The sequence below is a fragment of the Chrysemys picta genome, chromosome 12 (assembly GCF_011386835.1).
Source record: "Chrysemys picta bellii isolate R12L10 chromosome 12, ASM1138683v2, whole genome shotgun sequence".
Lineage (NCBI taxonomy): Eukaryota > Metazoa > Chordata > Testudines > Emydidae > Chrysemys > Chrysemys picta.
Genome location: NC_088802.1, coordinates 57,078,329 through 57,101,681, shown reverse-complemented (window position 1 = coordinate 57,101,681; position 23,353 = coordinate 57,078,329). Strand labels below are relative to the sequence as shown.

Genomic DNA, 23,353 nt, shown 5'->3' with positions numbered 1-23,353 from the left:
GGGGGCATGTGAGGGAGGGGCCTTTGACAAGATGGCAGGGCTAAATCAGGTTGAACAGGGGGTTAAAAAAAGCTGTCTCCCAGGTGAGCAGCAGAGGGAGGGAGTTTAGAGTAGCATTCCTGCCAGGTCCTGCACCAGACAGAGTGAGCTGCCCAGGTAAGGAGCGTTTGGCTGGAGAAAGATTTCAGCAGGGCAGGAGACCGAGGGTCTATAACCTGCCACAAAAAGCCGCCTATAAAAGAAACATGGGGGAGGACACATCTCACAAACATCCTCTAGACTTAGCCCAATTACCCTCAATAAATAACACCCCAAACCGGCTAGTGTGAAATGAAATCCAGACTTGAACAGTGAGAGGATAGCAGTAGCAATATACTACTGACCACCTGACCAGGATGGTGACAGTGATTGTGAAATGCTCAGGTTGATTAAGGAAACTACAAAGGAAGAAAACAATAATAATGGGGGATTACAACTAGCCTCGTATTGACTTGGTGTGTGCCACCTCAGGAAAGGATGCAGAAAGAACATTTCTAGACACCATAAATGACAGCTTTTGGAGCAGCATGTGCTAGAACCCACAAGGGGAGAGGTCATTCTTGATTTAGTCCTAAGTGGAGGGCAGGCTCTGGTCCAAGAGGTGAATATAGCCGAACTGCTCGGTATTAGTGACCAGTCACAAGGGTGAAATGACTGCATATTGGAGGGAGACCCTTTTAAAAACACAATAATAGAGGCTCAAACAAAATGTATATCCCAAATAAAAGAAAAAAAGTAAGAGGACCAACAAAATTCCACCATGGCTAAACAGCAGCGTAAAAGAGGCAGTTAGAGGCAAAAAAAAAAAAAAAAAAAAGCATCCTTTAAAAAGTGGACGTCAAATCCTAGTGAGGAAAATAGAAAGGAGCATGAACTCTGGCAAATCAAGTGTAAAAGTATAAATGGACAGGCCCAGAAAGAAGCTGAAGAACAACTAGCAAAAGACACAAAAACTAACAGCAACAACTGTTTAAGCACATCGGAAGCAGGAAGCTGCCAGTCAGTGGGGCACCTGGTGAACGAGGCACTAAAGGAGCACTCCAGGCAGACAAGGCCATTGTGGAGAAGCTAAATTAATTTTTTGCATCAGTCTCCACGGCAGAGGATGTGAGGGCGATTCCCACACCGTAGCCATTCTTTATAGGTGACAAATCTGAGGAACTGTCCCAGATTGAGGAGTCAGTAGCGGAGGTTTTGGAACAAACTGATAAATAAGAGTCACCAGAACCAGATGGCGTTTTTCACCCAAGAGTTCAGAAGAAACGCAGATACGAAATTGCAGAACTAACTGTGGTATGTAACCTACTGCTTAAATCAGCCTCAGTACTAGATGACTAGAGGGTAGCTAATGTAATGCCAATTAAAAAAAAAAAACCCTCCAAAGGCAATCCTGGCAATTACAGGCTGGTAAGCCTAACTTCAGTATCAGGCTAACTGGTTAGAACGGAATGATCAGATTCACAGATGAACACGATATGCTGGGGAAAATCAACATGGTTTATATACAGGGAAATCATGCCTCACCAATCTATTAGAATTCTCTGAGGGATCAATAAACGTGGACAAGGGTTATCCAGGCAGTATACTGTATTTGGGCTTTCAGAAGGAAAAAAAAATAATGGAGATATCCTATCTCCTAGAACAGACCCTGAAAGGTCATCGAGTCCAACCCCCTACCTTCACTAGCAGAACCAAGTACTGATTTTGCCCCAGCTCCCCCAGTGGCCCCCTTAAGGATTGAACTCACAACCCTAGATTTAGCAAAGCCAATGCTCAAACCACTAAGCTATCCCTCCTTTGACAAGGTCCCTCACCAAAGGCTCTTCAGCAAAGTAAGCAGTCATGGGCTAAGAGGTAAAGTCCTCATGTGAATCAGCATTGCTTAAAAAAAAGGAAACAAAGGGTAAGAATAAATGACCAGATTTCCCAAGGGAGAACTGTAAATAGCAGGGTCCCCTAAGGATCTGTACTGGGACCAGTGCTGTTCAACATATTCATCAATGATCTGGAAAAAGGAGTAAACATTGAGGTAGCAAAGTTTGCAGATGATACAAAATCACTTAAGACAGTCAAATCCAAAACTGACTGCAAAGAGTTACAAAGGGATCTTACTAAATTGTGTCACTGGACAACAAATATGGCAGATGAAATTCAATGCTGAAAAATGCAAAATAATGTACATCGGAAAACATAATCCCAATTATACATACAAAATGATGGTCCTCTGAAAACATCCACTCAATGTGCAGCAGCAACCAAAAAAGCAAACATTAGGAAAGGGTTAGATAATAAAACAGAAAATATCATAATGCCACTTTATAAATCCATGATATGCCCCATCTTGAATACTGTGTGCAGTTCTGGTGTCCCTATCTGAAAATAGATATATTAGAATTGGAAAAGGTACAGAAAAGAGCAACAAAAATGATTAGGGTATGGAAGAGCTTCCATATGAGGAGAGATTAAAAAGACTGGGATTGTTCATTTTAGAAAAGAAAAAACTAGGAGGGTATATGATAGAGGTCTATAAAATCATGAATGGTGGGGAGAAAGTGAATAGGAAAGTGTTATTTAACCCTTTCACATAAAACAAGAACCAGGGATTACCCAATGAAATTAACAGGCAGCTTTCAAATGAATAAAAGGAAGTACTCCTTCACACAACACACAGTCAACCCATGGACCTCGTTCCCAGGGAATGTTGTGAAGGCCAAAGTATAAGTGGGTTCAAAAAGGAGCTAGATAAGTTCATGGAGGACAGTCCATCAATAGCTATTAGCCAAGATGGTCAGGGATGCGACCCAATGCTCTGGGTGTCCCTAAACCTCCAAGTCCCAGATGCTGGGAATGGGTGACGGGAGGGATCACGAGATAGATGCTCTGTTCTGTTCATTCCCTCTGGGGCACCTGGCGTTGGCCACTGTTGGAGACCATGGACCGTGGTCTGACCCAGTGTGGCCCGTTCGTATGTTATGTCTCTGTCCCCAGCAGAGGGGGTCGGTGCTGGGGGGCTCTTTGCTCAGCAGAGGGGGGCCAGCACTCAGGCGGTGGCAGGGGGGCTCTTGGCCTGGTCCTGGCGTCACTTTGCCCGACAGGGGGTGTTGGCACTGGGAGGGGGGGCTCAGGGGCCTCTTGGCCCGGCAGGGGGGGGGGGGTCGGCGCTGGGGGGCTGTCGGGGGGGCTCTGGGCCCGGGGGTTCGGTGCTGGTGGGCTATGGGGGGGGGCTCTCGGCCCGGCGCTGGGGGGCTGTCGGGGGGGGCTCTGGGCCCGGCGCTGGGAGGCTGTCGGGGGGGCTCTGGGCCCGGGGGTTCGGCGCTGGGGGGCTGTCGGGGGGGGCTCTGGGCCCGGCGCTGGGGGGCTGTCGGGGGGGCTCTGGGCCCGACGGGCTGCACTGCATCCCCCACGCCCCGCCGCGCGGCGCCTGCGCGGGCCCGGCCTATGCGCTCACTTCCGTCCCGGCCTGGCAGCGGCGAGAGGAGCCGGGAGCGGCCCGGGCCCAGGTGAGCGGAGCCGCGCGGGGCCGGGACCCCCCCACCAGGGGCCTGGGGCGGCCCAAGCGCCGCGTCTCCATGGGAACGGCCCGCCGAGGCCTGGCGCCATTGAGTGACCCCCGCCCCCAAACCCCGGCCGGGGACAGGGGAGCAGCAGCGACAGCCCCCCCCCGGCACTGACCCCCCCAGCACTGACCCCCGACACCCCCGGGCATGCACTGCCCCCCCCGGCACTGACCCCCGACCATGCACTGCCCTCTCCCGGCACTGCCCCCCGACACCCCCGGGCATGCACTGCCCCCCTCCCGGCACTGCCCCCCGACCATGCACTGCCCCCCCCCGGCACTGACCCCCGACACCCCCGGGCATGCACTGCCCCCCCCCCCAGCACTGCCCCCCCCGACACCCCCGGGCCATGCACTGCCCCCCTCCCGGAACTGCCCCCCCCGACACCCCCGGGCCATGCACTGCCCCCCTCCCGGCACTGCCCCCCGACACCCCCGGGCCATGCACTGCCCCCCTCCCGGCACTGCCCCCCGACACCCCCGGGCCATGCACTGCCCCCCTCCCGGCACTGCCCCCCGACACCCCCGGGCCATGCACTGACCCCCCCCGGCACTGACCCCCGACACCCCCGCTCCCTGGCACTGCCCCCCCCCGGGCCATGCACTGCCCCCCAACACCCCCGGGCCATGCACTGCCCCCCCCGGCACTGCCCCCCGACACCCCCGGGCCATGCACTGACCCCCCCGGCACTGACCCCCGACACCCCCGGGCCATGCACTGACACCCCCCCCGGCACTGACCCCCCCCCCCCGACACTGACCCCCGACACCCCCGCTCCCTGGCACTGCCCCCCCGGCACATGCACTGACCCCCGCCGGCACTGACCCCCCCCCGATGCCCCCAGCACTGACCCCCGACACCCCCGGGCCATGCACTGCCCCCCGGCACTGACCCCCGATGCCCCCAGCACTGACCCCCGACACCCCCGCTCCCTGGCACTGCTCCCCCCGGGCCATGCACTGCCCCCCTGGCACTGACACACCCCCCCCCCGACATCCCCGGGCCATGCACTGTCCCCCCCGGCACTGACACCCCCCCGTTCCCAGGCATTGTCCCCCCCCGGGGCAATCACTGCCCCCCCCCGACACCCCCGGCACTGACCCCCAACACCCCCAGGGCCATGCACTGACACCCTTGCAGATACCCCCTTGGGCCATGGTACTGACAGCGCCTCCCACGCTAGCCCCCCTCAGCAGTGATGCTCGCCCATGATAACTGCCCCCCCCCCCCCCCCGGTCAGCCTCCCATGCCTTAGCAGTGACAGCCCCCCTCCCCAATAGCCCCTCTGTGCCACCCCCCTGGGCTCCTAGCACTGAGAGCCCCCCTATGATAGCCCTCCCCCCATGCCAGCCACCCTGAGCCCCTGGCAGTGACAGCCTCCCGGCACTTGGCCTGTGCTGAGCACTCTTGCCTGGATCCTGGGGAAGGGGGGCCCACAAATGCAGGGCCCTCACGGGGTTAGGTGTGCCCCTTCCTAGAGCCATATGTCCCCACTCTCCCTGCCACAGGCTGCTGTGTCCCTGCAAGGCCCATGCCCTGGGTGTTGCCGTGGCGATGGGTCTGACACATCCGTGCATATTTGCCTGCATCCAGCAGGAAGGAATCCCCTTTAATCCTAAAATAGCAGGCACCTCCCTTGCCCCCCCACCCGCCTACAGCTCCTTGGCTACAGCTGAGGAGGGCGCAGGACTAGCGACAACAGCAGCACTGGTACTCCCACCCCCAGAGGTGTTACTGCTCTCAGCCCCTCTGCCTTCTAATCATAGAGCCTGTCTTCAGAAATACCCTTGGGAGAGCCCGGGTTGGGGATGTGCATGCTGGGAATAATGCGCAGCTCTGCAGGAGTCCCCACCCCTTCCCACAGTCCCGCTGCAGCCAGAGGTTTTGTTCTGCCCCTTCCCCCCATTTCCTAGTGCATTGGCCAGTATGGTTTGAAATGTCCCTAGCAATGGCCATCCCCACAGCAGCCGGGCGGGTCTTGGAGCCAGGAAGCTGATCCAGCTCTCCAGCCTAACCTGCCCTTTGTTCATTCTCCTTGGCAGACTTCAGCATCACCCTGGATGTGTCTCCCCTCCCTTTCAGGGTGACACCAAGTTTGCTGCTGTTTTGCACCTGAAGGCCTGCTGCATGCACAGCATCTGTGCCAGGAGAACTGTCAGTAAGGGCTGAGTTTTTTACCGATATACAGTAACTCCTCACTTACCGTCCTCCCGCTTAACGTTGTTTTGAAGTTACGTCACTTAGGGCAACTAAAATGATTAGGGGTTTGGAACGGGTCCCATATGAGGAGAGATTAAAGAGGCTAGGACTTTTCAGCTTGGAAAAGAGGAGACTAAGGGGGGATATGATAGAGGTGTATAAAATCATGAGTGATGTGGAGAAAGGGGATAAGGAAAAGTTATTTACGTATTCCCATAATACAAGAACTAGGGGTCACCAAATGAAATTAATGGGCAGCAGGTTTAAAACAAATACAAGGAAGTTCTTCTTCACGCAGCGCACAGTCAACCTGTGGAACTCCTTAGCTGAGGAGGTTGTGAAGGCTAGGATTATAACAGCGTTTAAAAGAGAACTAGATAAATTCATGGAGGTTAAGTCCATTAATGGCTATTAGCCAGGATGGGTAAGGAATGGTGTCCCTAGCCTCTGTTTGTCAGAGGGTGGAGATGGATGGCAGAAGAGAGATCACTTGATCATTGCCTGTTGGTCCACTCCCTCTGGGGCACCTGGCATTGGCCACTGTTGGCAGACAGGATACTGGGCTAGATGGTGTGACGGAGCAGGGAGCAGGGCAGATTTGACCTGGGAATGTTGCAGGGGGGTTGCAGTGGGGATGTGGGACTTCCCTTGAAGGAAGCTACCTGAGCTGTAACCTGAGCCAGGAACGGGGGTGGGGAGAATTAACACCTTCTGCCCAGGAGACTGAACAAAGGAGAGGAGCAGCGGGAGGAGTTTGGAGTTTAGTTTTTCGGTTGGGGCTGGGTGGTGCAAGGCAGGGAACCCCAAGCTGGGGTCTAAGCTCCCTGAACCTCCCAGAGGGACCTAATTGAGGGGGTCTGGTCGTACCTACACGCTCTGCTTGAGACTGTGTTCCTGTCCTTAAATAAACCTTCTGCTTTACTGGTTGGCTGAGAGTCGCAGTGAATCTCGGGAAGAGGGGTGCAGGGCCCTAACTCCCCCACAATCCGCAACAACTGGTGGCAGCGGCGGGATCTACTGCACCCCGTGGACGGCGCTTCCTGCAGTAAGTGACTGGGGAGCAGTAAAACGAAGGGGGATTGACGGGGACCAGGCGTACTGAAGAGTGAGAGAGAGACGGTTATTACCCCTGGGAGTGTGTGACCAGCGAGAAGGACTTTTGCAGTAACAGGGTCCCCCGGGGGGATCGCAGCGAGTGGTCCCAGGGGCGGAGGAGTCTGCAGCTCGACCCTGGCAGAGAGGTGGTGACCTCGAGAAGGGCTGGCACACTAGGGGGCCCCCTGGGAACTGTGGGGAGCTGTGAGCACACAGGCCGGTGAGTGGCCAGCAGGAAGATGTATGCCAAGCGGCTTAAGAGCGACCTGGTGGAGCTGTGCAAGCAGAGGCAGCTGCGCATTGGGAGGCTCACCAAAGAACAGCTCATTGCCCAGCTGGAGGCGGAAGATCGCGCGAATGAACTGATCCCTGTGTCTCAGGGAAGCAGCCTGGCAAATGCAGCGCAGGCACCAGTGTCTGTCCCAGCTGGGAGTGGTCAGCCGGCTGCTGAGGGCTTCCCGAGACCCCTCCTTCCTATGCCTAGGGGAAGGGTGGGGAGGAGCCCAGCAAATACCGAAGGCGCCGTGACCCCCCTGGCCAGCAGGGGGTCCCCCCGGCGAAGCCCGCCGGCCAGCAGAGGATCCTCCCGGCGACGTTCGGCATCCGGGGAGCGGAATTGGCTGGAATGGGAGAAAGAGCTAAAACTGAGAGAGCTGGAGGATCGTGAACGACAGAGACAGCATGAACGGGAGGAGAAAGAGAGACAGCATCAGCGTGAACGGGAGGAGAAAGAGAGACAGCATCAGCGTGAAGAGAGACAGAGACAGCATGAACGGGAGGAGAATGAGAGACAGCATCAGCGTGAACGGGAGGAGAATGAGAGACAGAGACAGGAGAAAGAGAGACAGCGTCAGCATGAACTGGAACTGGCGAGATTGAAGGGCAGCGAACCCCCGGCTGCGGTGAGTGAGGGGGGACCCAGGACTGCACGGGGCTTTGATAAGTGCATCATGGCCCCATACAAGGAGGGGGAGGACATGGATGACTTCCTGGAGGCCTTTGAGACGGCCTGCGAGCTGCACCGGGTGGATCCCGCGGACAGACTCCGGGTCCTTACCCCCTTACTGGACCCCAAATCCGTGGCATTGTACCACCAACTGGGAGAGGCAGAGAAAGGGGACTACGAACTATTCAAAAAGGCCCTGCTACGAGAGTTTGGGCTGACTCCTGAGATGTACCGGGAAAGGTTCCGGAGTCAAGATAAAACCCCTGAGATCTCCTATTTGCAACTAGCCGTCCGCATGGAAAGATACGCCAGCAAGTGGGCTGGTGGGGCCCAGACGAAGGAGGACCTGATTAAACTGCTGGTACTGGAGCAACTGTATGGGCGGTGCCCATCCGACCTGAGGCTGTGGTTGGTGGACAGAAAGCCAGAGAACCCGCGACACGCCGGGCAGCTGGCTGATGAGTTTGTAAAGAGCCGGTCAGGGGGTGGCAGGGAGGAGCCCCAAAGGAACAGGCCCGCCGCGATGCAGAGAGAGAGTCACCCTGGGACCTCCCAAAGGGGGAATATGGGGAATCCCCTCCCACGGGGAAGGCCCAGCATCAGGGACAACCGACCGGCTCGAGGGGACCCACGGGACCTGAGCTGCTATTACTGCGGCCGAAGAGGCCACGTTCGGGCCCAGTGCCCCAAGCTCCAGGACAGACTGAGCAGACCGAACCCGCACCGGGTTAACTTGGTAGAGGCCCAGACGCACGAGGGGCAGGCTTCCCACGCAAGAGGGGCTGGCAGCTTATCAACTGCTCAAGAGAGAGAAGGGCCCCCGGCCAGCTTCTCTGGAGGGCCAGATGCTCCGGATTCAAAGTTCTCCGTTTACAGGGTTGGCGCGGGGCTGTCCCTGCGGAGCGAGTGCCTTGTTCCCCTGGAGGTGGATGGGAAGAAAGTTTATGGATACTGGGACACGGGCGCAGAGGTGACACTGGCCCGGCCCGAGGTGGTGGCCCCAGATCGGGTGGTGCCCAACACCTTCCTGACCCTGACCGGGGTGGGCGGGACCCCATTTAAGGTTCCCGTAGCGAGGGTACACCTGAAATGGGGGGCCAAGGAGGGCCCCAAGGACGTGGGAGTGCACCACCATTTGCCCACTGAGGTGTTGATGGGGGGGGACCTAGAGGACTGGCCAAGCAGCCCCCAGACCGCCTTAGTCGTGACCCGTAGCCAGAGCCGGCGAGGGGCACTACGCCCTGACCTTGGGAAGGATGTCCCACCGGAGGCACCGAACCCTTCCCGGGTGGGGAGGGAACACCCAAGGACAGGCCGCGGGGTGGCTGGGGCTTCCGACCCAGCCGACGAGAGGGAGCAGGTCCCCATCCCTTCCCCAGCCGCCGAGTTCCAGGCCGAGTTGCAGAAGGACCCCTCCCTGCGGAAGCTAAGGGGCCTGGCTGACCTCAGTGTGGGACAGACCATGAGGAGAGGATGCAAGGAGAGGTTCCTGTGGGAGAAGGGGTTCCTGTACCGAGAGTGGGCTCCCCCGGGGGAAGTGGAGTCGTGGGGGATCAGGAGGCAGCTGGTGGTTCCCCAGAAGTTTCGCCACAAGCTACTGTACCTGGCCCATGACATCCCTCTCGCAGGGCACCAGGGGATCCGGCGCACCAGGCAGAGGCTGCTACAGAACTTTTACTGGCCCGGGGTCTTCACCAACGTCCGGCAGTACTGCCGATCCTGTGACCCCTGCCAGAGGGTGGGGAAGGCCCGGGACAAGGGGAAGGCAGCATTGAGACCTTTGCCCATCATAGAGGAGCCTTTCCAGAAGGTGGCCATGGACATAGTGGGACCTCTCAGCAAGACGACCCGGTCTGGGAAGAAATACATCCTGGTGGTGGTAGATTTCGCCACCCGCTACCCCGAGGCAGTGCCCTTATCGTCCATTGAAGCAGACACTGTGGCGGATGCGCTGCTGACCATTTTCAGCCGAGTGGGGTTCCCCAAGGAAGTCTTGACGGACCAAGGGTCCAACTTCATGTCGGCCCTACTCCGGTGCTTGTGGGAGAGATGTGGGGTCCGGCACAACTGGGCCTCAGCATATCACCCCCAATCCAACGGGCTGGTGGAGAGGTTCAATGGGACGCTAAAAATGATGCTGAAAACATTTATGAATCAGCACCCGCAGGACTGGGACAAGTACTTACCTCACCTGCTGTTTGCGTACAGGGAGGTACCCCAGGAGTCTACCGGGTTTTCGCCTTTCGAACTGCTATATGGAAGGCGGGTAAGGGGGCCCCTGGACCTGATGAGAGACGAATGGGAGGGGAAGGCCACTCCTGACGGAGAGTCGGTGGTGGAGTATGTCCTGACCTTCCGGGAACGACTTGCCGAGCTCATGGGCCTGGCCAGGGAGAATCTGGCCAGAGCCCAGAGGAAGCAGAAGGTCTGGTATGACCGCACAGCACGGGCCCGCGCCTTCGCCACTGGGGATCAGGTGATGGTCCTCATCCCCGTGAGGAAAAACAAACTCCAGGCCGCCTGGGAAGGGCCCTTCAAGGTTGTCAAGCAACTAAACGAGGTAAACTATGTGGTGGAGCTGTCGAACCGGGCACACCACCACCGGGTGTACCATGTGAATATGATGAAGCCATATTATGACAGGGGGAATATGGTATTGGCCGTGTGTGGACAGTGGGAGGGGCAGGGAGATGACCCTTTAGTAGATCTATTCTCTGGGACAAGAGTTGGCTTCCCCCTGGAAGCAATTCCCCTCTCTGATCGGCTAACCCCTGCCCAGCGAGCTGAGATCAGAGGGGTGCTGCATCTGTACCAGCAGCTGTTTTCCAACCAGCCTGGACGCACTAATCTGACTGTCCACCGGGTGCAGACAGGATCGCACCCGCCTATAAAATGCTCCCCCTTCCGAGCCACAGGGAAAACTGCTCAGGACCTGGAAAGAGAGGTCAATGACATGCTGGCTTTGGGGGTGATCCAGCCGTCTTCCAGCCCTTGGGCCTCGCCGGTGGTGCTGGTCCCCAAAAAGGACGGGTCGATCCGGTTCTGTGTGGACTATCGGAAGCTCAATGCCATCACTGAAGCCGATGCCTACCCCATGCCCAGGCCGGACGAGCTCCTAGACAAGCTGGGAGGTGCTCGGTACCTTACCACCATGGATCTTACAAAGGGCTATTGGCAAGTGCCGCTGGATGCAGATGCCAGGCTGAAATCGGCCTTTGTCACCCCTCTGGGGCTCTATGAGTTCCTGACCCTGCCCTTCGGCCTCAAGGGAGCGCCGGCCACCTTCCAGCGCCTGGTGGATCAGCTACTGAGGGGGATGGAGAGTTTTGCCGTGGCGTATATCGATGACATCTGTGTCTTTAGCCAGACCTGGGAGGACCACATATCCCAGGTTAGACAAGTGCTGGACCGACTCCAGAAGGCTGGGCCGACCGTAAAACCGGAGAAGTGCAAGGTGGGGATGGCTGAGGTATCCTACCTAGGCCACCGGGTGGGAAGCGGCTGCCTAAAGCCGGAACCAGCCAAAGTGGAGGTGATCAGAGACTGGCCCGCTCCTCAAACCAAAAAGCAGGTCCAAGCCTTTATTGGGATGGCAGGATACTATCGGAGGTTCGTGCCCCACTTTAGCGCCATAGCCGCCCCCATCACTGAGCTGTGCAAGAAGGGGAAGCCAGACAAAGTGGTCTGGACCGAGGAGTGCCAGGAGGCTCTCCGGGCGCTGAAGGAGGCTCTGGTCAGTGGCCCAGTTCTGGGAAACCCAGACTTTGACAAGCCCTTTATGGTGTTCACCGACGCCTCAGACACAGGACTAGGGGCGGTGTTAATGCAGGAGGATGAAAACGGGGAGAGACACCCCATCGTGTACCTGAGCAAGAAGTTACTACCCCGGGAGCAGAACTACACGGCCATCGAGAAGGAATGCCTGGCCATGGTGTGGGCCCTCAAGAAACTAGAGCCATATCTCTTTGGGCGTCACTTCACCGTGCACACCGACCACTCTCCCCTGACCTGGCTGCACCAGATGAAAGGAGCCAACGCCAAGCTCCTGAGATGGAGCCTGCTCCTGCAGGATTATGACATGGACGTGGTCCATGTGAAGGGACGTGACAACCTGATAGCGGACGCGTTGTCCCGGAGAGGGAGCCCTGAACTTCCCCAGGTCACTGGTCAGAGTGACCCCGCTCAGTTCAGTCTCGAAGGGGGGAGAGATGTGACGGAGCAGGGAGCAGGGCAGATTTGACCTGGGAATGTTGCAGGGGGGTTGCAGTGGGGATGTGGGACTTCCCTTGAAGGAAGCTACCTGAGCTGTAACCTGAGCCAGGAACGGGGGTGGGGAGAATTAACACCTTCTGCCCAGGAGACTGAACAAAGGAGAGGAGCAGCGGGAGGAGTTTGGAGTTTAGTTTTTCGGTTGGGGCTGGGTGGTGCAAGGCAGGGAACCCCAAGCTGGGGTCTAAGCTCCCTGAACCTCCCAGAGGGACCTAATTGAGGGGGTCTGGTCGTACCTACACGCTCTGCTTGAGACTGTGTTCCTGTCCTTAAATAAACCTTCTGCTTTACTGGTTGGCTGAGAGTCGCAGTGAATCTCGGGAAGAGGGGTGCAGGGCCCTAACTCCCCCACAATCCGCAACAGATGGACCTTTGGTCTGACCCGGTACGGCCTTTCTTATGCTCCATTAGGGAACATACTCGTTTAAAGTTGTGCAGTGCTCCCTTATTTGGCTGGCTTTACAAGGGAGCACTGCACAAGTTCTTCTTCTCCGCCTCCTCCTCCTCCCTCCCTCCCTCCCAGCGCTTCCCCCGCTGCCAAACAGCTATTTGGCGGCGCTTAGGACTTTCTGGGAGGGAGGGAGCGAGCGGGGAAGCCAGAGAGAAGCGGCGCTTTGAAAGGGAAAAGCTGCCCCTGCTCCTCCTGAGTCCTCCGGCTCGTGCTCACAGGGCCGCATTCCGAAAGGGGCTTTAGAGCTGCAGGCCAGGGCCCCGGGGCCCCCTTAGCCCAGGGCCCTGCAGCCCCTAAGCCCCTGCGTTCCGGGTGGCCCTGCATGTGGGGGGGAGCTCCCAGAATCGCGGCCATGGGGGTGGTGCCGCGCTGCGCAGAGCCACCTGCACGCCCCCTGCACCAAACAGGAGCTGCCCCGGGAAAGTGCTCTGCACCTCCTGCCTGCCCCAGCCCTGAGCCTCCTCCCGCACTCCCACCCTGAGCGCCCTCCCACGCCCTAACTCCCTCCCAGATCCCGCACCCCACCCTGAGTGCCCTCCCGCGCCCTAACTCCCTCCCAGACCCTGCACCCTACCCGGAGCGCCCTCCCACACCCTAACTCCCTCCCAGACCCCACACCCCACCCTGAGTGCCCTCCCGCACCCTAACTCCCTCCCAGACCCCGCACCCCACCCTGAGCGCCCTCCCGCGCCCTAACTCCCTCCCAGACCCTGCACCCTACCCGGAGCGCCCTCCCACACCCTAACTCCCTCCCAGACCCCGCACCCTACCCTGAGCGCCCTCCCGCACCCTAACTCTCTCCCAGACCCCGCACCCTCAGCCCTGAGCCACAGGGGTAAGCCAGGGGCACCTCTCCACAGGGCTGTCCAGAGGATTCAGGGGGCCTGGGGCAAAACAATTTCGGGGGCCCCTTCCATAAAAAAGAAGTTGCAATACTATAGAATACTATATTCTCCTGAGGGCCCCTGTGGGCCTGGGGCAAAATGCCCCACTTGCCCCCCCCCCCCCCCCCCCCCGGGCAGCCTTGCCTCCCCACCACAGTTCAGTACTGTACAGTATATAATGCCTTTTGTCTGCCCCCAAAATTTTTCCTTGGAACCTAACCCCCGGCATTTACATTAAATCTTATGGGAAAATTGGATTCATTTAACATTGTTTCACTTAAAGTTGCATTTTTCAGGAACATAACTACAACGTTAAGTGAGGAGTTACTGTAGTTATACCAGTATAAGCCGTAGTATAGATGCAGTTACATTGGAGCAGAGATGTCTTGTCCGGCTATAGCTTGTTCCCTTTGCTGTGTGGGAATAGCTATCCTGGTTATAAGCACTTTTATACCAGTGTAACTATGCCCTCATTAGGGAAGTTGTACAACTGCATCTGTACTGGCATTGTCCTGATCACTGGTGGCATCAATGGGGTTAAAGTAGTAAGACCCGCATCTGAAATCCTTCTCATTTACTTCTTGAGGAGCGCTGCAGCAGCTGGGGTCAGAATGCAGCCACCCAGACCTAAGCTACGGAGCTGACTCCCTGGGTCTCTCTGTGACCTTTCTAGGCTTTGATGCTCTGCTCTTAGCTGCAGTATGTGAGCACATGAAGCCCCAGCTGGGAGTGACTGCATAGAGAAGGTGCTGGCAGTCTGGAGACACTGTGGCTCCCACACACACTTAGCTCCGTTTCACTTTGTTTCAGCATCCATCTCCTATCTGCCAAGGTCTGCGCTGGCAAAGGCAGGATTAGAGAGGTCTGAGGAAGGAGGCAGCCATGACCAGGTGAGAGACTTTCACACATAACAGAGAGACTGTGGATGAGGGGAGGGCAGGGCAGGGGGCGGGGGCATGGAGTCCCTTTGGGGGGGAACGCCATGGGGCTAGGCAGGGCATGAACAGTAATGGCTTTACTTTTCCTGAGCTCGGGGCCATGCTGCTGGTTGAAGGGTTGGGGAGGTGCCAGCTTGCATGGCTGCTTGCGCCAGGGACTTTGCTGCAGGATTTCCTGCACTCCCTCTCTGAGGTTCATTCCAGAGCTTTGCACTTCTCCCCATCTGCCCATGGGCTCTCATCAGGATTTGGGCTTCGGTTTCAGCTCCCCTGTCTCCAGGGTCGTTTACAATGGCAAGAGGAACAGCAGCCCTCGCTCCCCAAGCAACAGCAGTGAGATTTTCACCCCTGCTCACGAGGAGAATGTGCGCTTCATTTATGAAGGTGGGTGAGTGGGCATCTCCTGGGCAGGGCTGGAGTGATCCGGGATCTGCAACTCCCCCAGGCCACGTTTTCTCCCCTGGCTCCCTTCCTCTCTGGTGCCACTTGCTTTTCAGCCTTGGAATTCCACAAGGGGCTTCCTGCCACGGTGCCTCATCAGAGCAGTGGGCAAGGAGCAGTCAGAGAACAGTGTGGTTGCTGCTCCCTCTCCGAGCTGAGGACGTGTGGAGCTTTGCTCATCCCATCGTATGCTCCTGAGCTGTTCTCTCCGCGTTGATAGCCTAGGGCCCATTAGTTTCCATTCCCTACGGGGTGGTGATGAGAAGAGGGATGCGATACTTAATATGCCTTGCAATGAGAGTCTATGTTGCTGTGGGACTCTGTTACCCACCAATTGCTATGGCAGAAATACGACACTGGAATGAGCCCAGAGCAGGCACTGGGTGGTGGGCTCTGCTATGTGGCAGACATGGCTTTGCTCATTCACAGGCTCTAAACAGACATCTCTGTCTCAGTCAGAAGAGTGAGGCCTTACTGTGCACATGAAGCAAATCAAACCAGGCCCAGGTAAAACTCCCTTGTGGGACAGTCCCTGTCTCAGCAGCTGTTTTGCTGTCTCATGTCTCCTGAGCCTGCTGTGCTGAGACAAGGAGAGAGGAATCAAACTGATTTTGAACTGACCGAGTTAAGAGGACCCAGTGTGTGTGGAAGCCCCTTCCATAGCCTGGCTGAACAACCCTTAGGAGACTCTTCTAAGGGCTTCTCAGCCCCTGCCAGTGTCTGGGAAGGTCTTTCCAACAACATCCCATTGCCCAAGAGCAATGCCCTCCGACTGAATGAAGCCATTGCTCCTCAGAGTGCTGTCTGTGCACAGGAAACAGTCTTTGTGTTGCTGAGTCCCCTGGGGTCACGTGGCACTATGGAGGGGAGGCAAAGCCTGGCAGAATAGGATTTTCAGGTGCGTGATGTTTGTCTCTGGCATGCCTTTGGCCCTGGCCATTTCTGGAGAATTTAGTCCTTCAATTAAAAAGTAAAATGAAGCTTCTATCCCTGAGGTTTGCAAAGAAACCCTTTGAATGTAACTGTGCTGTGTCTGTCTGTGAGCTGCCACCCATAGGGAGCTGCTGGCAAGTGGCCTCTGGAGTGGGGTGCAGTCCGGCTGGGGGGAAGTGCCAGCCTGCAAGTGCATACGTGCCATTTAAAGCAGGAGCCTGGGTGAGTGTGCATGCGTACTCAGCACCCAGGCCAGACGTGCCAGTTCCCCTGTGCTCTTGCAGGTATCTGCCCTCCCCATCCTCCTAGTGCAGTCTTTCCTCTTTACCAAGCCCTCAGTGAAGGCACTTTCATGTTTGTGATCCCACTGTGAAGTTGGAGGTAGACACACTGGACTTGGGAGCAGGGTGATAAGGAAATGGGGACTGGGAAGATGGGGTTGGACCTCATTCTGCTGGACAAATAATTGTTACTTGGTGACCTAAAAATTACCAGTAGCCTAGAGTACCAGTGATCATGATCTCATTACGTTTATGTTGTGGAAACAGAACATGGCACCAAACACTAATATGTATATTTAGAACTTTAAAAGGGTTCATTTCCCAAAGGTAAAAGCAATTGTTGCCATAACTGTCTGGGAACATTACATTTAAAGTATGAAGTGTCAGTGGAAACTGGGACTTGTTCAAGGATATCCTATTGGATGCCCAAAAAGCCATGATTCCACAGACATGAAAAAAGTTATGCTGGCCAAGAAGCCAGATGGGTTAAAAGGAGTTGGGGAAGAAGCAATAAAACAAAATTTTTATATGAAGAATGGAAGTAAATGGCAATTTATATAAGTTAAAAGTTAAAAAATGTGGGTGATTGGTAAGAGAAGCCAAAGGAATCAATGAAATATCAATGGACAATAGAGTTAAAGATAAGGCATTTTTAAAACATATTCAGAACAAGAAGTACCCCATGACGGATGATAAAACTGTAAACAGAGATGCAGAAATGTTCAATCGATATTTCTGTACAGTATTTGGAATGAAACAGGAGGATGTATAGTATAGTCAAATATAGTAAAAATCTTAAAATCAATCAAACCGTACTATAGAATCTCTGTGGGTAGAAATTCCATGCTTGAATAATAAGATGATAGCAGTAGGAATATACTACCAACCACCTGGCCAGGATGGTGACCATGATTGTGAAATGTTATGGGAGATTAGAGAGGCTACAAAAACACAAAACCCAATAAGAAAGGGGAATTTCAACTATACCCATATTGACTGGATATATGTCACCCCAGGATGGGATGCAGAGATAAAATTTCTAGACACCATTAATGACTGATTCTTGGAGCAACTAGTCCTGGAACCCACAAAGGGAGAAGCAATTATTGATTTAGTCCTAAATGGCGCACCGGATCTGATCCAAGAGGTGAATATAGCTGAACTGCTTGGTATTGGTGATCATAATATAATTAAATTTAACATACTTGTAAGGGGGAAAATCCACCACATTTAACTTCAAAAAGGGGAACGCCACAAAAATGAGTAAGGTAGTTAAATGGAAGTTAAAAGGAACAGTCACAAATGCCTGCAAATTGTAGGGAGAGTAGTTAAAAACACCATAGTGGAGACTGAAACAAAATGTATACCCCCAAATTTAAAAAAATAAACCAATAAGAGGACCAAAAAAATCCACCATGGCTAAACAACAGAGTATAAGAGGTGGTTAGAGACAAAAAGGCATCCTTTTAAAAATTGGAAGTCCTATCCTAGTGAGGAATATAGAAAGGGAGATAAACTCTGGCAGATCAAGTGTAAAAGTATAATTGGGCACAAAAAATTTGAAGAGCAATTAGCAAAAGCAACATTTTTTTTTAAAATACATCAGAAGCAGGAAGCCTGCCAAACAATCAGTGGGGCCACTGGATGATTGAGGTGCTAAAGGAATACATGTGGAAGAAAAGGCCATTACGGGAAAGCTAAATTAATTCTTTGCATCGGTCTTCACTACGGAGGATGTGAGGGAGATTGCCATGCCCGAACTGTTCTTTTTAGGTGACAAATCTGAGGAACTGTCCCAGATTGAGGTGTCATTAGAGGAAGTTTTGGAACAAATTGATAAACTAAACAGTAATAAATCACCAAGACCAGATGGTATTCACCCAAGAGTTCTGAAGGAACTCAAATGTGAAATTGCAGAACTACTAACTGTGGTATGTAACCTATCATATAAATAGCTTCTGTACCAGATGATTGGAGGATAGCTAATATAATGCCATTTTTTAAAAAAGTCTCAGAGGCAATCCTGGCAATTAATTTCAGTACCAGGCAAATTGGTTGAAACTATAATAAAGAACAGAATTATCAGACACATAAATGAGCACAGTTTGTTGTGAAAGAATCGATGCAGCTTTTGTAAAGGGACATCATGCCTCACCAGTCTATTAGAAGTCTTTGAGGGTGTCAACAAACATGTGGACAAGGGTGATCCAGTGGATATACTTGGATTTTCAGAAAGCCTGTGAGAAAATCCCTCATCAAAGGCTCTTAAGCAAACTAAGAAGTTATAGAATAAGAGGGAAGGTCCTCTCATGGATTAGTAACTGGTTACAAGGCAGGAAACAAAGGATAGGAATAAATGGTCAGTTTTCAGAATGGAGAGCGGTAAATAGCAGTGCCCCTAGGGGTCTGTACTGGGACCAGTGCTGTTCAACATATTCATAAATGATCTGGAAAAAGGGGTGAACATTGAGGTGGCAAAGTTTACAGACAATACAAAATTACTCCACCTAGTTAAATCCAAAACTGACTGCGAAGAGTTACAAACAGATCTCACAAAACTGGGTGACTGGGCAACAAAATGGCAGATGAACTTCAGTGCTGATAAATGCAAAGTAATGCACGTTGGAAAACGTCATCCCAACTACACATTCAAAATGATGGGGTCTGAATTAGCTGTCATCATGGATACTTCTGAAAACATCTGCTCAATGTGTAGCAACAGTCAAAAAAAACTAACAGTGTTAGGAACCATTAGCAAAGGGATAGCGAATACAACAAAAATATCATAATGCCACTATATCAATCCATGGCACCCACCCACCTGAATACTGTGTGGGGTTCTGATTGTTCACAGCTCAAAATAATATATTAGAATTGGAAAAAGAAAAGGTCAACCAAAATGATTAGGGGTATGGAAGAGCTTCCATATGAGGAAAGGGATCGGATACAGAGGGACCTAGACAAATTAGAGGATTGGGCCAAAAAAACCTGATGAGGTTCAACAAGGATAAGTGCAGAGTCCTGCACTTAGGACGGAAGAATCCCATGCACTGCTACAGACTGGGGACCGAATGGCTAGGTAGCAGTTCTGCAGAAAAGGACCTAGGGGTCACAGTGGACGAGAAGTTGGATATGAGTCAACAGTGTGCTCTTGTTGCCAAGAAGGCTAACGGCATTTTGGGCTGTATAAGTAGGGGCATTGCCAGCAGATCGAGGAACGTGATCGTTCCCCTTTATTCGACATTGGTGAGGCCTCATCTGGAATACTATGTCCAGTTTTGGGCCCCACACTACAAGAAGGATGTGGAAAAATTGGAAAGAGTCCAGCGGAGGTCAACAAAAATTATTAGGGGTCTGGAGCACATGACTTATGAGGAGAGGCTGAGGGAACTGGGATTGTTTAGTCTCCAGAAGAGAAGAATGAGGGGGGATTTGATAGCAGCCTTCAACTACCTGAAGGGGGGTTCCAAAGAGGATGGAGCTCGGCTGTTCTCAGTGGTGGCAGATGACAGAACAAGGAGCAATGGTCTCAAGTTGCAGTGGGGGAGGTCCAGGTTGGATATTAGGAAACACTATTTCACTAGGAGGGTGGTGAATCACTGGAATGCGTTACCTAGGGAGGTGGTGGAGTCTCCTTCCTTGGAGGTTTTTAAGGCCCGGCTTGACAAAGCCCTGGCTGGGATGATTTAGTTGGGAATTGGTCCTGCTTTGAGCAGGGGGTTGGACTAGATGACCTCTTGAGGTCCCTTCCAACCCTGATATTCTATGATTCTATGAAAGATTAAAAAGGCTGGCAGTTCATCTTAGAAAAGTGATGACTAAACGGGGGATATGATAGAGATCTCTAAAATCATGAATGGTGTGGAGAAAGTGATTAAGGAAGTGTGATTTACCCATCCACATAACACAAGAACCAGGGATCACCCAATTAAATTACTAGGCAGCAGGTTTAAAACAAACATAAGGAAGTACTTCTTCACATTGTGCATAGTGCCTTGAGTGCAGGGGACTGGACTAGATGACCACTCGAGGTCCCTTCTAGTTCTATGATTTCTATACCGCAGTCAACCTGGGGAACTCATTGCCAGGGGATGTTGTGAAGGCCAAAAGTATAACTGGGTTCAAAAAAGAATGAGATAAGTTGATGGAGGACAGGTCCATCAATGGCTATTAGCCAAAATGGTCAAGGATGCGACCCCCTGCTCTGGGTGTCCTTAAACCTCTGACTGCCAGAAGCTGGGAATGGGCGACAGGGGACGGATCACTCGATAATTTCCCTGTTCTGTTCATTCCCTCTGGGGCACCTGGCACCAACCACTGCTGGAAGGCAGGATGCTGGGCTAGCTGGACCATTGGTCTGACCCAATATGGCCGTTCTTATGTGTCCAACTTGTATGATGTGGATGGAATAGAAATTTTACTATCTGTAACAAGATAGGAGAGTATGAGGCAGCATCTGCTAAAATTAAACATTTTCATATCAGCACACCCAGATAACTTACACACAAAGGGTCTTAAAGGAACTGCTGAGGATCTTGCTGAACCACTAATTAATATTAAGATGCATTTCTTAGGGGAAACTGAGGCACCCCTACAGTATTCAGAGGAAACATTAAGAACAGTCCCACTCCTCACAGACATACAGGAGCTCAGACTAGATGATCTAATGGTCTCTTCTGGCCTTAAACTCTATGAAACTGTGAAGTTCCCTGGTGTGTGTAGGGGAACGGGGTTCTTGAGGGCTGGGATAAGAGCGTGGGAGCAGCTGGAGGGAGCCCTAGGCGTGTCCCATAGCAAGCACAGCACCCTCCCCTCCCTCTCTTGCTGTGCTCCTTCCCCAGCCTGGCAGTGTGTGGAGCGAGACCTTCGCAACCAGATGTCGGGCAGTGAGAGGGGCCTGGTGGAAGAGTATGTGGAGAAGATACCAAACCCCAGCCTAAAGGGTGAGTTTGCCTGTGGGGTCTTTGGCCCATCCAGGGGAACAAGTGCCAACAGTGCTCAAGTACGTGGAGCAGAGCACTGGCTGTTGAGAGGGAGGAACCCCCTCAGGACACCAGTGACCTGTCCTAACTGAATGTACAGCTCTGACCACTCCATCCAGCTACAGGAGGGTGAATGGGGGTGACCAGGTTGGGAGCCTTCAATCCTGTGAGACAAATGGCATTTCATGATGAGGGGCAGAGGAGACCTGTGGCTTTTGAGCCTGGACTCCTGCAGAGTGTGTGTTGGGCGTGGTGGGTGCTGGCAACTTGGAGGGGTGATGCACTGCTGAGCAGAGCCCCTGAACTGAGTCCTGGGGGCGGGTAGGGTGATGCTGGCAGTGCGGAGCCCAGCCCCCGTACTGAGTTCTCCCCTCTTCCTCCTCACAGCATTTAAACCTGTTGACTTGAGCGATCTGAAGAGGAGAAACACACAGGATGCTAAGAAATCCTAAGGCAGGTTCTGCCTGCTGATTGGCTGGTGTCCTGAGGTCCTCAAGCAAATTTAATTTGAAGATTTTGTGTTGATTTCCTCCTCTGGTGTGTGTTCTGCCCGTGGAAGAGCTGGGCGGCTTTGGGGCTGGCTCTGAAGCTGCCCAAGTTTGAACTCCATTGCGGATGCCTAGAGCGTGTTGTACTGGATTCCTGCCCCTTCCCTGTAGCCTCGCCCTTGGGCTGCCTTTCTCTACTGTGTGTTGGACCCACAAAGTCAGCTTACTCTTCCTCCCAGCTCTGTCCTCAGTCGGCCTTGGGCTGCTCTATTGGCTGCCAAGTGGTTGGTGTGGTCCCTGGGGCTCTGTTGCTAGGGAGGACAGAGCTGAGTGGCTGCGTTTGGGCCAGTGGAGGCCATGCCTAGTTCACCCCTTCCCCCAGGTATCGAGGAGCAGCTCTTGCTGCGGACAGGCTGAGAGGAGACAGTGGGGCATGTTCAGAGGCTGGAGGAGGAGCATGCATTGTTGGTCCCTGCTTTGTGCCCCATGACCATGGCGACTCAGTGCCAGCGGGCTTGCAGGCCTTCCCCACAGCCGTGCTGCTGGGCAGGTGACCCTTCCCCCTCCCCTTGCTTGTCAAGTTGGTGGGGTTAGTTTGCAGCTGAGCCCCTAGCAATTGGTTGCTAACAGCTTCTGGGCTTGTGGGACTCCAAGATATTGTCCATATTAAAGCGCTGACTGGCTCTCTTCCCCATAACAGGGCTGGGGCAGGTCCCATGGCTCGGGGGGCAGAGCTGCTTCCTGCGAGGCCTTGCCCCGCTGGAGCTAGGAGGGGTGCCCCCTTGGCCCTGAGCCCCAGAGAGCAAGGTGCATTTACAGCTGGAGTCGTGGACTATTCTCTGCTCCCTGCCAGGTGCCCTGGCAGCTCCTTCCAGGCAGGAAGGGTGGGGTGGGGCAGCATTTGCTGAGGGAGGCTTGACTGTGGGAAGTTGTTTCTATCTGCGTCCTTGCCTGGGCGACATCTCCCAACGTTAGTACTAGAGGGATTCCCCAGCCCTCCTGCCCCCTTCCTGCCCCCCTCCCTCCAGCTGTCTGGGCCCTCCGTGCAGTAACCCCCTTCCTGGCCAGGCCTGTTCTGTGGGGTGGGCCTGGAGGGGGGAGGTAGTTACACAGCCCCTAGTGGAGCCCAGCTCACTTCCTAAGCTCGGGCAGTTTACAGCAGGCTGCTGCTGCAGTGCCAGGCTGAATGCCCTCTCCCCACCCCCGGGCTCGGAAAGCACTTCAGAAGATGGCCCTCTTGGGACCCTAGTACCTGACAAGGCTGGGAGGTCTCAGCATGACCCCACTCTGGGTGGTTCTGTCATCACTGTTGCCCTGTGAAGCACAACCCCACCAGTCGAGCGGCTGCCACCAGCACTGCAGGAGCATTGTGGTCCCAGAGACCAGCATCCTGTCCCTGCAGTGCTGCAGGAGCAGCCCCCTGCGTGGTGCTCGCAGGGAGGGGAGCTGCCAGGTGCTCTGCCCAGCTCAGATGGTGGCAGGCACTGGCAGCCAGGCACTGCAGGGCTAAGAGCGGTGCAGGCAGGATTTGTGGTCACTGTTACCTTCCCTTTGTTGTTAAGTCAATGACCTATGTTGTTCTTTCGCTCTGTCTGTCACTTGAGGAGTGTTGTAAATAAACTGGTTAGTCCTTTTGAGCTTGTCTCTGTGCACATCTGTCCATTGCTCCATGGCTGTCTCTGCTGGATACGGGGCTGATTTACCACCCATGCTCCCACTTCCGTTCAGCCACTGGTCTGCTGTCCAGGGCATGCAGAGCTGGGGAATGGCTGAGGGGACACCCTGCCCCAGGGGAATGGCGGGATGGGCCTTGCATTACTGGTGGCCACTCTGGAGACATGCTGAACTCC

The 23,353-nt window shown here is 54.2% G+C and overlaps 1 protein-coding gene across 3 annotated transcripts; it reads left to right on the top strand.

Annotated features, from left to right (window-relative positions):
* The first annotated feature begins 3,401 nt into the window (after positions 1 to 3,401).
* MCRIP1 (MAPK regulated corepressor interacting protein 1) lies at positions 3,402 to 23,140 on the top strand. Of its 3 annotated transcripts, none has more exons than XM_065562940.1 (6): positions 3,441 to 3,539; positions 5,639 to 5,750; positions 14,251 to 14,330; positions 14,644 to 14,762; positions 20,875 to 20,976; positions 21,403 to 23,140. In XM_065562940.1, exons 3-6 carry the CDS (start codon positions 14,323 to 14,325, stop codon positions 21,465 to 21,467), a joined length of 294 nt encoding a protein of 97 aa, XP_065419012.1. In that variant the 5' UTR covers positions 3,441 to 3,539; positions 5,639 to 5,750; positions 14,251 to 14,322; the 3' UTR covers positions 21,468 to 23,140. The 3 variants fall into 3 exon arrangements, with proteins under 3 accessions (XP_065419010.1, XP_065419012.1, XP_065419011.1); XM_065562939.1 differs by having other exon boundaries at positions 5,639 to 5,754; XM_065562938.1 differs by lacking the exon at positions 5,639 to 5,750 and having other exon boundaries at positions 3,402 to 3,539.
* The last annotated feature ends 213 nt before the right edge of the window (positions 23,141 to 23,353 follow it).

Excerpts from the sequence above, each read along its gene's own strand:
- MCRIP1 (XM_065562938.1), top strand. Across the intron at positions 14,763-20,874 it reads TGTGCGCTTCATTTATGAAG|CCTGGCAGTGTGTGGAGCGA; the intron begins GTGGGTGAGTGG and ends CTCCTTCCCCAG. Across the intron at positions 20,977-21,402 it reads ACCAAACCCCAGCCTAAAGG|CATTTAAACCTGTTGACTTG; the intron begins GTGAGTTTGCCT and ends TCCTCCTCACAG.